The sequence below is a fragment of the Mucor velutinosus genome (genome assembly GCF_035048745.1).
Source record: "Mucor velutinosus strain NIH1002 chromosome Unknown tig00001544, whole genome shotgun sequence".
Classification (NCBI taxonomy): domain Eukaryota; kingdom Fungi; phylum Mucoromycota; class Mucoromycetes; order Mucorales; family Mucoraceae; genus Mucor; species Mucor velutinosus.
Window position 1 is genome coordinate 291,073 of NW_027041908.1, and position 15,776 is coordinate 306,848.

The 15,776-nt window shown below is 38.2% G+C and overlaps 5 protein-coding genes and 1 non-coding gene across 6 annotated transcripts; all 6 read left to right on the forward strand.

Moving 5' to 3' along the window:
- Window positions 1-206: 206 nt before the first annotated feature.
- On the forward strand, window positions 207-1,727 carry ATC70_005412 (uncharacterized protein; the record flags this gene model as incomplete). Its single annotated transcript, XM_064824702.1, has 8 exons — window positions 207-235; window positions 294-299; window positions 360-550; window positions 610-692; window positions 774-888; window positions 941-1,254; window positions 1,320-1,371; window positions 1,432-1,727. 8 exons carry the CDS (start codon window positions 207-209, stop codon window positions 1,725-1,727), a joined length of 1,086 nt encoding a protein of 361 aa, XP_064680079.1.
- Window positions 1,728-2,268: 541 nt separating this feature from the next.
- On the forward strand, window positions 2,269-2,990 carry ATC70_005413 (JmjC domain-containing protein; the record flags this gene model as incomplete). Its single annotated transcript, XM_064824703.1, has 2 exons — window positions 2,269-2,448; window positions 2,538-2,990. The coding sequence occupies 2 exons, from the start codon at window positions 2,269-2,271 to the stop codon at window positions 2,988-2,990; spliced, it is 633 nt and encodes a 210-aa protein (XP_064680080.1).
- A 2,719-nt stretch (window positions 2,991-5,709) lies between these two features.
- ATC70_005414 lies at window positions 5,710-5,781 on the forward strand. Its single transcript has one exon. It is a non-coding gene; the product is annotated as a tRNA-Glu (tRNA).
- Window positions 5,782-6,168: 387 nt separating this feature from the next.
- Window positions 6,169-7,551, forward strand: ATC70_005415 (Cytoplasmic dynein 1 intermediate chain 2; the record flags this gene model as incomplete). Its single annotated transcript, XM_064824704.1, has 3 exons — window positions 6,169-7,241; window positions 7,311-7,401; window positions 7,456-7,551. The coding sequence occupies 3 exons, from the start codon at window positions 6,169-6,171 to the stop codon at window positions 7,549-7,551; spliced, it is 1,260 nt and encodes a 419-aa protein (XP_064680081.1).
- Window positions 7,552-7,877: 326 nt separating this feature from the next.
- On the forward strand, window positions 7,878-9,157 carry ATC70_005416 (uncharacterized protein; the record flags this gene model as incomplete). Its single annotated transcript, XM_064824705.1, has 6 exons — window positions 7,878-7,926; window positions 7,983-8,169; window positions 8,234-8,406; window positions 8,472-8,634; window positions 8,696-8,873; window positions 8,933-9,157. 6 exons carry the CDS (start codon window positions 7,878-7,880, stop codon window positions 9,155-9,157), a joined length of 975 nt encoding a protein of 324 aa, XP_064680082.1.
- Window positions 9,158-9,387: 230 nt separating this feature from the next.
- On the forward strand, window positions 9,388-10,507 carry ATC70_005417 (uncharacterized protein; the record flags this gene model as incomplete). Its single annotated transcript, XM_064824706.1, has 4 exons — window positions 9,388-9,429; window positions 9,491-9,849; window positions 9,907-10,202; window positions 10,284-10,507. The coding sequence occupies 4 exons, from the start codon at window positions 9,388-9,390 to the stop codon at window positions 10,505-10,507; spliced, it is 921 nt and encodes a 306-aa protein (XP_064680083.1).
- Between the last annotated feature and the right edge of the window lie 5,269 nt (window positions 10,508-15,776).

A 15,776-nucleotide genomic window follows, 5' to 3' on the forward strand; every position in this document is an offset into this window, starting at 1 on the left:
AATAAAAGTGTTCAGCTTGTTTAGACTAATGAATGTGTGTGCATCAATGCAGCTGAATGATGCTTCGATCTGAATCAATGCGAGACACGCTCCAGTAAAGGACCAGATTTGACTTTCCGTATCTGTCTTGAAATTTACGGTAGTGCAAATGTTTGCAACGCTTTTTGCTCTTTCAACACGACAAAAACGAAAAAGAACTTGCTACAATGGCTGATATGAGAAATGTCAACAACTGGTATTTTAAAGTCATTGACAAATTCAATTGTTACTCAAACTAACGTGTTATAAATCAGGCATTGGTAAGAGAGATAGCACCACGCCAAATTACTCCATGATTCTCATTCTTCAATTGGAAAAAGGGTCAACAAAGACTGTAGACATTGGGCTAAAAACTACTTGACAGAGAAATTGGTCGGTACATCAGCCGCTAGAGACAGCTCACAGGTAGTCATTACCAGCTTAGATGAGTGCACAGGTGATGTAGACCTCAATCAGCGCAAGGGCAAATTGCTGGCAATCTACGATGTTGCTTTGAAGATGAGCTGGCAAGGTAACGTGTGTAGGCACCTCTATGCTGACATGTAGCTTCTCAACAATGCTATCAACTAGGCAAGCTAAAAGATGGCTCTACTGTGTACGGAAACATCACTGTACCTGAAGTCGCTTATGATACTGACATGGATGACTATGTCGTAAGTAAATCCGGTAGTTTAACCCGTGTAATTAGGCATATGCTTTCTGTTATGACTCATACACGTATATAAATACACAAGTTCGATATCCAAATCAATAGTGGCTCAGGGGATGAAATCAAAAGACTCATTCGATCGGATCTAGTGCCATTAATTGCTGCAAAGTTTTCCCATCTTACTCGTGATTTAGTGGATCGTAAGTGTTGCTTGCGGTGGTTCAGTACTAGTAAATTAACACTCATAAGCAGAACACAGCTCTGATTTGTATGCGGATAAGAACTCGGCGCCATCCACACCAGAATTGGTGCAACGAAAGAATCGCAATGCAGCAACCACGCCCTCTTCTGCAGCAACGAAGATTGTCGAGGATAAGGTAGTCAAGACGAGCATCATTGAGCATTCCTGTGATTTTACGGGAGCGACCCCCAGAGAGATATATGAGACCCTGTTAGATCCTCAACGTGCTGCAATTTGGTCACATGGAAAGGCTAAAGTGTCAAAGCGCATTGGCACTGATTTTGAACTGTTTGATGGAAATGTTCATGGTACTTTGATGCAAGCAGTAAGGATCTACATGCATTCAAGAGGAAAAAAGTACAAGATGGTTGACACATTGATTGTTGCTAGACACCAGGAAAGAGTATCATGCAGACATGGCGGCTCAAGAATTGGCCTCAAGGTACAGTATGAAGTGTTGAGAAAAAGCACAGATGCTCATGTGCAAATGACAATGCTGCAGGCCATTTCTCTACTGTTACCCTAACATTCAAAGAAACGCAAGAGGGTACAACAGTCAAGGTAAATCAAGTAGGAGTACCTGTTGGGCAAGAAGAGGCGATTCGCAAGAATTGGATGGGCTATTACTGGAATGCCATCAAAGACAGTCTAAATAAGGGACAGTTACAGCATTTACCTATTCAAAATGACCCATTACTCGGTTTGCTTGATACCAAGTATTTGATTTTGTGTATTTTCATGACAGTCTTGATCATTGCGTTTACTGCATATCAAGTAGCTCCAACAATAAAGATGTAATTAAACTCACGTAATGCAACTGTACTATTAAGGATCTCACCCGAGGTTTAGGAAAGAGTCTGTGAGTATTTTTCCTGTAACTCTGACTTTCAAGTGAGTGTTGTATTCATGCTTCCAGCATGGTACGATTGGCTACATGGCGTACAACCTGTGTTACGAAAACGAAACCCAAAAGCAAATCCTGTGATTTAATACTAACCTTCTCAGCTTGAGAAAAATAAGCATTTGGGATAGCAACTTTAAGCACTATTACATGTTCTAGATGTTGAAATCATGGCTCTTTGGTTGTTCGAAAGCCGAGCTAATTACTTGAATTGAATTACTGCATATTAAAATGTGGGGACAAAAAGAGATGCCGTAAACCAGGCACCAAATGTATAATGGTATAAAATATAGTTATTAATTGAACCGGGTCTTTCTTTTTTTCCTCTCTCTTTTTCCCTTTGCTTTTATTTTTTCTCTTGCGTATTCACGCTCTCTTTACGCTCTCCTTCATCCCTCGTCTCCCATCCTACTCTCATCTGATAATCATCAATTCACCATGAGACACGCTTTACTATGTGACGAATTGGATAACATTACTCGATCGTACGATTATGGCATCGTACCTGGCTCAGCAACTGTATTTGTCAAGGACGAGCTGAACAACATTGGACGCTTGGATCTGACATTGCTAGAGGGTGTTATGATTGTAGTTGAAGTTTCTGAGGAAGGCTACAAGGTATATATAACATTGACTTTTTTTTGTGAGGATTAAGGTTGTGTGGGAGAATCTACGGAGTTAAAACTAATACGATTTGTCAATGAAAGGTGGGGTCATGCTCGCCACTCTCAAGTACAGGCACTGCTCTTGCTACTGCTCAGATCGTACAAAAGAACCTGGAAGTTCCCTTTGAAACCATGGATAATTTATTGATGGCTGTTTCGCCCATGTTTCGAGAAAGATTTCAGCAGGCATTGTACGATAAGTTAGAGAGTGTTCATCGACATCAACAACAGCAATCGCCTACAGTTCCCATCACATCAGCGACATCTACTACATCACCATCAATACCATCATTAGCATCAGGTCCTTCAATCCAACAACATCAAACATCGCATATACTATTACAACAACCTTCATTACTACAGCAAAATACACACCTGCAGCATCAACCGCAGCAGCAACCATCTCATATGACACAGCAATTGATGCATGATCAATCTACATTGGATATAACTACTCAAGAAGTGTTGGATGATCTCCACAATTGGATACATTAATAAACGAAAGGGAGATGGAGAAAAAAACAAAGATGGGATGTTTGGTTTTGTACTTGAGAACTTTACGTTTCTAAATAACAGATTAGATGTTTGAACAGAAGAAGAGCGTCTAGCTTGATTTCTCTCGTGTCAATTGTTTTTTGATGGCAATGTTTGTTGAGCTGATCTTTTTTGTTGTTTCGAGGCAATAGCATGCAACATGTCAAGTAGTTTTGTTGGTTGGTTTGCTTAAAATTTGTCTTCATAAACAAGACCCAAAATAACTAGAGAAGCAAAATATACCTTTCATTGCACATTATCCTAATTTCGAATAAAGAAGGGTTTTAACAGTATTCTATCTGCTTTTTTCAATCCCTTTTTTTACTGCAATGGATAGAGTAGGTGCGGCATTGAATACTATTAGAATCTATTATATTGGTGAGGACTCCACTGAATATACATTTAAATGAATGGCTTCCTTGCAAACAATAAATAGCCTTTGAGATAAATGCCATGATCTCTCAAAAGGCGTTTCTGTGTTATTGAATAGAACGGAAACAAAGCTTTTGCTTTAATTCGTTTTGAGTACCATATAAATTTTGCTCTACTTGGGTGATTGCATAAGGTAGGAGGGAGGGGGGATCAACCATTCCTGCCACAATTATAATAATGATTCACATTATTTGCTCACAACTTAATTTCTTAGCTTGAAAAAGTAATCAAGCAGAACAAAAACGAAATACTATACGTATAGTGAAACTACAAGAAAACGACGCGAGAATAAGGCCATAAATCATGGTCATCCAAACTGAAGAAGAATGGAATGATCGATTTTGTCCAGAATTACATTCAATGTTTAAAAAAAATGCCTTGGAATTATCATCTTCTATATAAACGAATTCAGGAGGTTGAAACTTCTGCTTCAAACGCCAAAGATCTAAACCGGGGTTGTGCCTTGTTCATGTCATAATTGATATTCTTTAAGGGACCAATGTATTAAAGATATGTAATCTCTGACTACGGCCAAGATGCAAAATCCAGAGAGGTTTGTACGTCCAACAAACTCATAATATTATCTTTCATTGAGGGCTGTCGTCCTCAAAACTTGCAACAAACGAATTCCATAAAAGGAACCTCTAAAGTTTCGAATTCCGATCTCAATTCGTGCTCCAGTTTCGAACCCCGCTTTTGCCCTGATGAAGAAAGTGCAAACCAAATTTGCGTTAGTAGCATGGTTGTTGAGAAAATGGAGATTTTAGAGAATGGTTAATTTTGAATAGATGCTGCTGGTAAAAGTTTTTAAATTATTATATGAATGTGGGATGTATGTGTAGTAAAAAGTTGTAGAGGGTGCAGTAAAAAGAGGTTAAAAAAGCAGGTAGAATACTGTTAAAATCCTTCTTTATTCGAAATTAGGATAATGTGCAATAAAATGTATATTCTACGTCTCTATTTATATTATTTGGTTCATATCTCTTATCTGGCAGCAGTTTAGTAGTTGCCAGTGATTCCATTACTTTATATATTTTTGTTGGGTCATTTAGTTGTTGATCTGGTGGATCAAGAACGGTATTTCAATATATGGTTTTTGAATCATGCGTGAAGAATAGCTCTTTATTGTTGAGCCTGTATCCTTTTTAGGTATATTTATGTTACAACACATTACAATACCGTTGACATTTACTTTAGTATCTGTCATCTCTTATTTTAGAGCATTTAACCCTTGCTGTGGAATTTGAGGCTTGATAGACTAAAATTCACGGAAAAAAAAGAATAAAAAAACAGTAATGTCAACTTGATAAAGGTATGTTCTATTATCAAACTGACAGGTGTAAAGTAAACTGAAGTCTCTCTACTGGCTAGGTAGATGATCCTTCTTATATACTATAACAATGGATAAAAGTTCTATTAATTAGATTAACAAATTAGTCAACTCAGATCAACTAATGTCTAATCATGCTAAAAGACAACTCCAGCAAGCTAATCATGATTTAACTTTGCCTGGATGAATAATTAGACTCTCATCCAAAGTATTCTGATCTATTCTTTCTATAAGGATAATTAATACTATCTATCTGGTAGCATGTATCCGATAGTAGGTACAGTCTCCTTAGTCTATATCAGTAGTACATACCTGAGTGTATATCGCTAAGCATACATCTTTAGCATGTATCTGGATATATGGCATGTCTATAGCATATCGTATGCATGTCTATAGCATGTCTCATATATAGTACAAGTCTGTAGTACATAAAGTATCTGTAGCTAGTATCACGGATATAAGCATGTGTCTTATAGCGTGGATCATAAAGTGCACATCTGAAGCAACAAGCTCATATTGCATTAATCTTGGTGCCTATCCAGATATGGTAAACATCCGTAGTCAATGTCGGAATACAAGTATAAGTCTATAGTGCCATCCATGTCCGTGGTGCCATCTATAGCCTATATCTTGTATAGTATTATGAATCTTATAGTACTAGCGTATCTGAAGTCCATATCTTCTTATAGTATAAATCGATATCGTACATCTAATCCAGCGTACATAAAGTTTATATCTAGATCTGGTAACTGGATGAACTGTCGGAATGCAGATTATAGTGAATGTATTCCACAAACTCAACATTCTCAGAATGATGCCTATACATACTTTTGTATTGAACCTAGCTACGCACGTGACCAGAAAGCACAGGTAAAACTAACAAACCATAACAATCAACACGCTTATCAGTGTATAACATCCTTGATGGTCTAGTGGCTAGGATTCGTCGCTCTCACCGACGCGGCCGGGGTTCAATTCCCCGTCAGGGAACATTTTTGTCTCTTTCTGTGACAAAGGGTGCCCGTAGGGGTTTGAGCAATTCTTGGGTCACCTTTTTTTTTTTGTACTCTGGCTTGGCAATGGAATGACGAATACTTGGTATGTCTTTATAGACAAAGAATAGAATCCATTTACAATACAAGAAAGACTGATGCATGCAATATAAGGCATAGCAGTTTACTCAACTCCATGCAAAACTAACATGAATTTAATGAATAAATGTAAAATTATTTTGTTATTGAGCAATTCCCACTCCTTCAACCCCACCTTTTTTTTCGGCTTGATCATCTTTTTCTTTTTGCATATAAGCTAATTACATATTTCTCACACACGTTTAGTGCCAATTTTGTATCTTTCTTCTCTTCAATTATTATTGTCATGTCTCATTTTCGTTGTCCAAGTTCATCCCTCGTTGAAGAAGCTGGATTGTATGCATATCAACCTATTTCTGGTCTAGACGAGAGTCAGTTATTTGCGGAAGATGACGAATATCCTAGCGCTCATACAAGTCGAAGCACAAGCAGTACCAATATAACCACCATCTATAATCATGGCAGCACCAATAACGCATCTGCAACTACGTCGAGTCATGCCAGCAATCATAATGGCTACAATAGTAAACGGTGCTGGATTTGCTTTGGAGAGGAGACGGATTCTGAAGGGAGATGGGTCAATCCTTGTCAATGCTCTCTAGTGTCTCACGAACAGTGCTTACTAGATTGGATTGCAGAAAACCAAAAGAATACGCCATTGAAGAAAGTTTCATGCCCACAGTGTAACTCGGCTTACGTTTTGTCTGAAACCCATAGTATACCGCTTGTTCTGATGAGCATTGCAGACAGCCTTGTTCACACGGCAGCACCATATATCACTGTACTGGGATTAGGATGTTCCATGTTGATTACGTCTACAACATTTGGTGCATATACAGTATTGACATTGTTTGGCACAAAAGAAGGGGAGAAGCTAATAGGAAATCCAGCTTATTGGACTTGGCGAACCTGGCTTGGATTACCATCTATTCCCGTTGCATTGCTTGCCTCTCGTACAAAATGGGCCGATAATGTATTGCCAGCTGCCACGTTGCTCTTGTTGCGTATTACTGGCATCTCTTATCCATTGAAAATCACATGGCCTCCATCACCCGCTGTTATGTTTGGATTGTTGCCTTGGGTCAGACTACTTTACAATAACATGTACTCGCTCTTGCAGAGAAAAGTGTCTCGATCATTGATCCGTACCAGCAGCAGTAACAATACCAACGCAAATGACGGCCACCGACCATCTCTAGCTAGAAGACGAACTACCGCGGATGATATTGACATTGAGGATAATGCAGACATAGGCGCAAATCAGGATACAGAGGTGTTATTCGGTAGAGAAGGTCGAGATATGAGCGTTACAGTGATAGGAGCTTTATTGTGGCCTACTATCAGCAGCATTGTAGGAAGGTTAGCAATTACAGAGATGTTGGTCGCTTGGAAAAAAAAAGGATATTCAACCATTCTATCTAAAAATAGTTATCTAAACCACTCGAAATTCGTACGACGCTATTTCCCAGAACCATTTCAAAGAAATGTACTCGGTGGTTGTTTATTTGTAGTTGCCAAGGTTTGTTGAATGGGACCTGTTAAATGAATGAGATGAACCAACATTCTATAATAGGATATTGCAAATCTCTTTTATAAATATGAGCGCATTCGACGTCGTCGATCTCGTCGAGTTGTAAATTACAATGAAATGAAACGTCGTTCCAAATAAAATGAAACACTGCGCTATTAGCTAATCAATCCTTCTACCCTGAGAAGTGAACAGAGAAAAGAGAAACGTGCAAAAAAAAAAACCAACAGTTCGTGACTATGGGCGGTTGCAGGGTCCAGCAACTCATTTTTTTTCCCTTTCACGAAATACACACAACGTTATAGGAAGCATTTTTTCTCTTTTCGTTTCCCCTTACTCCTTTTTCTCTATCCTCAACGTGTTATTCTCACTTTTTCAGCAGTGTTTACTTGTATTCAAAGCATCTGTTACATACACTTCTGACAGCAATCAACATCTTCACCTAAAATCTAAAATATAATTTCAATATGCGTCTTATTGTGCGACAGGACTATGAGGAGGTTTCTGCTTACTCTGGTAAGGAAAATAGAGCATGATACAAGTTCGATATATTAAATACGACAGACGTACAGCTTATTACGTAAAAGAGCGTATAAATCAGTTCAAGCCGACAGCAGAGAGACCATTTGTATTGGGATTACCGACAGGATCTTCGCCTATTGGAGTGTATCATAAATTAGTTGATTTTCACAAATCAGGTGAATTAAGCTTTGAACACGTAGTTACATTCAACATGGACGAATACGTTGGCCTGCCAAGGTATGCAATTGATATGGCAATGGAAATCGTTCTTAATCTCATGTATGTGCGTTCCTGAAACTAGAGATCATCCTCAGTCATATCATACATTCATGTGGAATCATTTATTCAAACATGTGGATATAAAGCAAGAAAATGTGCATATTTTGGACGGTAATTCAGAGGATCTAGATAACGAATGTTCAAAGTTTGAGGCAGACATTGTGAAATTGGGAGGCATTGAGTTGTTTTTAGGCGGTAAGTTTGTACACTTGCATGAATGGACTCAGTGATTCAGAAGTGGGTATTGATTCTGCAACTAGGTATTGGCCCCGACGGACATATTGCATTCAACGAACCTGGATCATCATTGACGTCAAGAACAAGAGTAAAGACGTTAGCGTATGAGACAATTATTGCGAACGCTAGATTTTTCGATGGAGATGTGTCCAAAGTACCCAAACTAGCGCTGACCGTGGGCGTAGCGTAAGTGGATTGAAAGGAGGGGGGTTTTTCACTGTATTAATCAAACTTGCACACAATGCAGCACTGTAATGGATGCGAGAGAAGTATGCGTTGTGATTACAGGTGCTCACAAGAGTTTAGCACTATCAAAATGTCTAGAAGAGGGTGTAAATCATATGTGGACCGTTTCGGCGATACAAATGCATCCAAAAGGATTGATTATTTGTGATGAAGATGCAACATTGGAACTCCATGTCAAAGTAAGGTTCATTTACAATAGAAACCATTGGGTATTGATTCCATTTTTTGATTCAATTAGACTGTACGCTACTTCAAATCCATCGAACATGTACACCAATCAATCATTGGGCCTCATAATCTTGGATTGCAAGGAAACTTATTACGAAACATGGTAGATGCGAATCAGGCAGCCAAGCGTCGAAGAAGACTGATGCTACAGAGCTTATTGAACGATGATCCAGAAGAAGAAAAAAACTCATTTTCATCTGATGAAGATGCGGTAAGAAAGCGACAAAAACATTAAAAATTTACCCCCCACAGAACCCCTCTAAAAAACAATAAAAAAAGGCTTTGATTTCAACCCCGTATTATCTATCTGGGACTGTTGGAGGACACATTGCGTTTTTGCACGCCCCCCCCTGGTTCTTGACAAACATATAAAAAGCTTTTAAAATTTCTTCTATTTTCAAATCTTTTCTTCAGATTACTCCCCTCTCCTTTTTCTTTATCTAAAAAGTATTCAAATAATCAAAAATGGCCAGTGCTGACGCTAAGAACAACAACAAGTTCATCATCGTAAGTTTCATCTGTGTGTGTCCTGTGCCTGTACCTTGTTTCTAATACATGTTGTGCTTAGGATTTCCTTATGGGTGGTGTTTCCGCTGCTGTCTCCAAGACTGCTGCTGCCCCTATCGAACGTATCAAGCTCTTGATCCAAAACCAAGATGAAATGATCAAGCAAGGCCGTCTCTCTTCCCCTTACAAGGGTATCAGTGATTGTTTCGCCCGTACCTTGAAGGATGAGGGTGCTATCTCTTTCTGGAGAGGTAACACTGCTAACGTTATCCGTTACTTCCCTACCCAAGCTTTGAACTTTGCTTTCAAGGATAAGTTCAAGCGTATGTTCAACAAGGATAAGAACAGAGATGGTTACTGGGCCTGGTTCGCCGGTAACTTGGCTTCCGGTGGTGCTGCTGGTGCTGCTTCCCTCTTCTTGTAAGTTGCAATCACAATAGTAGCATCCGGTTGATATTAACATTGTCTATTCAATAGCGTCTACTCTTTGGATTATGCCCGTACTCGTCTTGCTAACGATGCCAAGTCTGCCAAGAAGGGTGGTGAGCGTCAATTCAAGGGTCTTGTCGATGTCTACAAGCAAACCCTCAAGTCTGATGGTATCGCTGGTTTGTATCGTGGTTTCAACATCTCTTGTGTTGGTATCATTGTTTACCGTGGTCTCTACTTCGGTCTCTACGATTCTCTCAAGCCTTTGCTCCCTGAGACCCTCCAAAGCTCTTTCCTCGCTACCTTCGCTCTTGGTTGGGCTGTCACTACCGGTTCCGGTCTTGGTAAGTTATTTTTTTTTAATTATTTATATTTCAGGGGTGGAGTTGGATTACATTGGGTTCTAATTTATTCTACTACAATAGCTTCTTACCCTATTGATACCATTCGTCGTCGTATGATGATGACCTCTGGTTCCGCTGTCAAGTATGACTCTTCTCTCCACGCTTTCCGTGAGATCGTTGCCAAGGAAGGTACCAAGTCTCTCTTCAAGGGTGCTGGTGCTAACATTCTCCGTGCTATTGCCGGTGCTGGTGTCCTTTCTGGTTACGATTACCTCCAAGTCTGGATGTTCGGTAAGAAGTTCTAAGTTGTTTGATCTGATCAACAACTTTTTGCTTTTGTCTGCAACCATTTTCTCGATTTTTTGTAATATTATATATTTAAAAACATAATTTTTAAGAAGCATCAATTGTTTTTTCTCAAAATTAAAATCATTAAAGGCCTTTTAGAGCCTTTGTACTTGAATAAAGAAAAACTATTTAAACCAAAAAAAAATTTATATAGTATTACTGCTCCAGGGTCTTTTTTTTTTTTTTTTTTTTTTTTGTGTATTAATGGCAATCCAACGCGGGGTTACACTGGTTACCCCAGGCCATCTTATTTTTGTATAATTACGAATTGACCAAAACATACCAAATGATTGAGCTCTTGTTATCGTAACTAGTGTTTTCCCTTTTTTCTCATTTGCATCTTGATAAACATTTCAGTGCAGATCAATTCAGTTAGCAAACATTCAGCATAGATTTTTTCAGAATAATTGTATGATGGACATGTGGTGTCTTGTTTTTACTTCATATCGAAATCGCGGAAGAAGGGGTTTTTCATGTAACAAACAATACTATCATTTGAAATGGAGCAATAAATAGAGCAAATCACAACAAAACAATTAGAAAATATATGGAAAACATCGGGATGGGATGTATGGTTTGTGTATCCATTTTTCAAAGATCTATTTTTTTCTTTCCTTCCTATATGTGCAACCCCTATTAGTGTCCCCACTGCAAATTGAATTTGAAATAAACGAATGAATCTAGGATATTTCTCCTGGGTGATGACTAGAGGTTGAAGAGAAAGGATGTAGTATATAAACTCTTATGGAGCTTGATAGATCAAGTGATTGCCTTTCGTAGTGGCAAATGCTTTACTCATTGCAAGTGTGCTTGACAGGAGGCATACCTTGCCAGACAGTAGTTACGCTGCCACAGTGGCTCCTTGCTGTTTGAACCATTTTGGAATCAAGTGCGATAGCTTCCTCAAACCGCCTCTACTGTTGTGATACTGTTAAGTAGCCTAGGGTAGATAACAGAGAAACAATGATGGACATGTATAGGATTTATTGAAGCTGGTGTATACTATTCTCTAGTGAAAATAAAATATAGACACAAAACATACAATACCAATGTTCAATGTCATTACCTCTATTAGAAATATTCAATCTTACGCCTGAGAGCAAATGGTTTCTATTCAAGAAATCAAGAGATATAGACGTTATTTACTGACGGTAGGCATGACGGATGTCAAGCAGACAGACGTATGGCAGTATGACACCATGATGGTCAGAGCATCTAGATGGTTTGCGTTAATATCAAATTACTACCATACAGGATGAAAGATGGAGCTTACCTGCCTCCAAAGTTGGTACCATTGACGTTTGCTTGGAACAATATGATGTCAACTGTTTGGCCACATTTGTATTGACAATAACAATTCATATACAGAAGGCAGTGTACTTGCATTATCTGTTAATACTGGAACATATGCTAAGGACGACCAAAATTGGGTGCATTTGAGCAATAATATTTCGTGTTGGAAGATGTTTTATACTGTCAGAATAGCACAAAGCAGTTACTCTAATCTGGCGCTCATTGCCTGACATCTTTGCTCACCTTTTTGGGGACCCAAAAAACATGGCCAAAAATCGACTCCAAACCATGAGGGGTACCTCATGATTTTCATCGAAAATCAAACGATCGCATTTTTCACCTTGAAAACGAAGACTTTTACTATGATACATATTAAACCAAAATATTTCTCTAGATCCAAAGCAACCTCTGAAACCTCTTTTGTAAGGGATTCATAAGCAAAATTTCGACATTTTGGCCAAAAATCTCACCTCTCATTTTCTAAAATTGCTCAATAAGTCCAGTCAAAACATCTGGTTTACTTGGCACCATTAAAAGCGCCATAAAAAGCACTCCAAGAATGTACTAAGAAGCACGGGCTGATCATCACAATTCACATAGTCGAATTATACAAAATAAATTAAAAAAGTCGAACAAAGACAAATTTTGGCCAATCTTGAACAGAAAAGATGTTCTGCGTTTTAATTTAACTAGTCGTTGTTGGCTAACCGAAATGCCTTTTTGATGTAAGGTACCTCATGCTTCTACTAGCACCATCACGATTCACCTTGCTTGGTAACCATTTTCTTTCCACTTTTTCTCCTGTGCCACCTTAAAAACATATAAATACTTTTAACAATATACACACACACTTCCACCCCCTTATTCCATATTTGGTAATTTTTATTGTCATATCCTTTCTATGATAATGATAATGACTATTGTTGGGATACTGATTAAATGAAGATCATGAATTTGAAGGAACTATCGCCTAGCCTGAATAATTTTTTTTTCTTTTGTTGAACATTTTCGTATGTAACAACGTCAGTCAGCCTGGCTTATCACCAAATATATGTAATTGCATCTTCCTACTAATCATGATTTGCAGCATTTCAATATGATATATACAGTATCCATGTTTAAAATTGAGAGATCAGTGCTAACTTGAAATTTTGCATTTTGCTGTGCAATTCTGTGTTGTAGGAAGACAAATTACCAAGTATTTTTTTTTCTTAATTTCGCTTGGTGTAGCGCTGCCAAACAAACGCGGGGTGCTCACTTGTATATTTGCCAAAACAACAAATGTTCATACACACTTTTCAATTTCTCGTCGGCTTAAGATAGTTGATGATTGCTCCCTTTCTTAAGACCTCCTTCTGTTGTTTACCAGTAACGGACTGAGGGATTGGGCTTCCAGATTGGGGCAACTCAATAATCCCTTTCTACTTCATCCAAATCGATTATTCAATAGTACCCTTCTGTGTTAGGGTGAAGGATACTGAAGTCGAGCCTGTGTAATTGCTTCAGTATCCTTCAGACTTCTACTACCTTCCTAATTAGGCAGTTCATTTGACAGGTTGGGGGGACTGATTTGAGGTACTTCTCTGAGGTTTAACTCACATTGTAATTAGCGTTAGCTGTGTGCCGTACATCCCTGGGTTCTTTGAGACTGTTCACTTTTTCAGCCGTTCCGGCCAGACGTATCAGATAAATCTCGACCAAAAAGCGCCACCATGCGAAAATCAGGACAAACGTTGTGAGCAGACAATAAAGCCAATAATACATCGCTAGCAAGCTCATGAACATATGCTTTATTTTTGAGAGGCGATGCAATATTAGATTTGTGTATGAGTGCCGTCTTATTTATCTCAGTCAATGCGTTTTGACAGTTGAGTCGACAATCTTGCTAGTGACATTCACATCTGAATTTCATGTTCTAATTCAAATCAATTCTCGATACCTTCATGTGTATTGAGAATGCCTAATAGACAATGTAGTGTATCTATGAATGAAATTGCACCATACAAAGCCTAAATGCTTCACACATGTAACATACCATCATCAAATGCTTGATGAAAATGATTGATAGCGAGGAATAGACAAATACAATCAATTCATGTATTCAATGCACCTAGAACTAGCACCCTCGCATTATTTCATTATGATCTTGCATTCATTTCAATGATGAAGGCTTAATGACAACAATGAAGAAATCTGTCAGAGCAATACCAAGCATCCCTGAGAAATCAATGCATTCATTAGTCATAAGTGTCAAAAGATTTCCATTAGTTTTAAAGATATTAGATAATAGGAAAGTAAAATGGGGGGAAAAAAAGCCGAATGATCCTCTACTGCCCCACAATCTTGGCCCCTTATCTCTCACATTGCTCCCTGAATGACCTGATTTTCTCTTTTAGAATCCGAACGTTTGGGACCAAAAGAGTTTATATCTTTTATTGGAATTGAGAAACCAAATCAAAGGAGATCCCGAGTTTGACCAAATGCGTACTTGTACAAATAGGAGACTAATTGCATGTTCCTCTTTGTTAGATGATCTACAATTTAGTTTAAACCAAGGTCAAACATAATGATATCAAATGCTGGGCTAGGAGCGAGTATTTATGAATGTTTTCATGGGAAAAAGTATATTACAGCATGATCTTTCACAATGCTGTTTTTTTTTTTAGAATAGTGATGATAATAGAGAATGAATGCGCACAGAACTACATCTCTTACATATGTGTTCTCCTTGTAATTGTATCTGATGCATATAAAAACTGAAACGATGGAGCACGGATAAACGAGCCGTACTTACATGCATCTTTGCTTAAATGAAACCAGAACATTTTTTTAAAAAAAAGGGAGTACAAACATTTGATATAGATGGAAGGAAATTTTTGTTGAGAGAAATTTCTTAGCATTGTTGTTTGACAAATTTCAAAAGGAGCAAGACACATAGTACACACAATATGCGGATAATGAACAGATGCTTTGTAGATGCTCACAAAAGATGTGCAAGAGCGAGAAAAAGAGAGCTTTTTATATACGCACAGATTAAAGCTTAAATCGATTTCAAGATGAAACGCTAGTAACGATGATCAATAAAGACGTAGTATGCTCTTTTATGTTGTGTATATCCTGCGTAAGCATGATGATATGATCTTTGCAATGCTTATGTAAAATGTATTAGCTGATTATCAATCTGATCCATATGAGCATATGTTCTTACAATATATTTGTTTTCGGCTCATCGCGAGAGGCAAGAATAACTTGATGTACAATGCCACGCATTTTTAATTTCTGTAATGCTGTACTGAAATGTAAAATACATGACAACATGTCAAATATACTGGTGTGGCTGAATATAGTTGTAGCTACCCACCTTCTTATGCTGATACACAAAAGAGGATTCTTGGCGCTCAGTAAAGTTGTTTGGTTGAACTTGCAAAAGATTGATTTGATTCACATTTCAAGAGCGCTCTCAAATTAGGGATGTTGCTTAATCAACATTAGCTATTCAAATGGATAAGAATGTGTGCGTGTGCGTGTGCGTGTGTGTAAATATTAAGAGCCAGTAAGTTTAGTGTTCGAGTGGAAAAATAGAAAGTAGCAATAAAACGAAAACAGGGAGAGGAATAGTGCTCACAGTTGTAATGAGATGCTGTTCTGTTAATTCAGACAGCAATTTGCACTGCACGTCTCTATCGACAGCATGCAGACAGTGATTATAGTGTCCAGTGTGCAGCCTTTATCACAGAGGTACCGCTTGCCGCGAAGGCTGCTCACAAGGAGTTTGTGTAATAGAAATGATTGTTTGATCTGCAAATTACGCCCTAAATGAGTGTAATAATATTCCAGGTAACACACCCTTAAATGACCAAAATGCTATTACCCCCTTGAGCCCTAACTTGCAAGTGGAAAGGGCATTGTCCATTATCGCAAGACGATGATGAT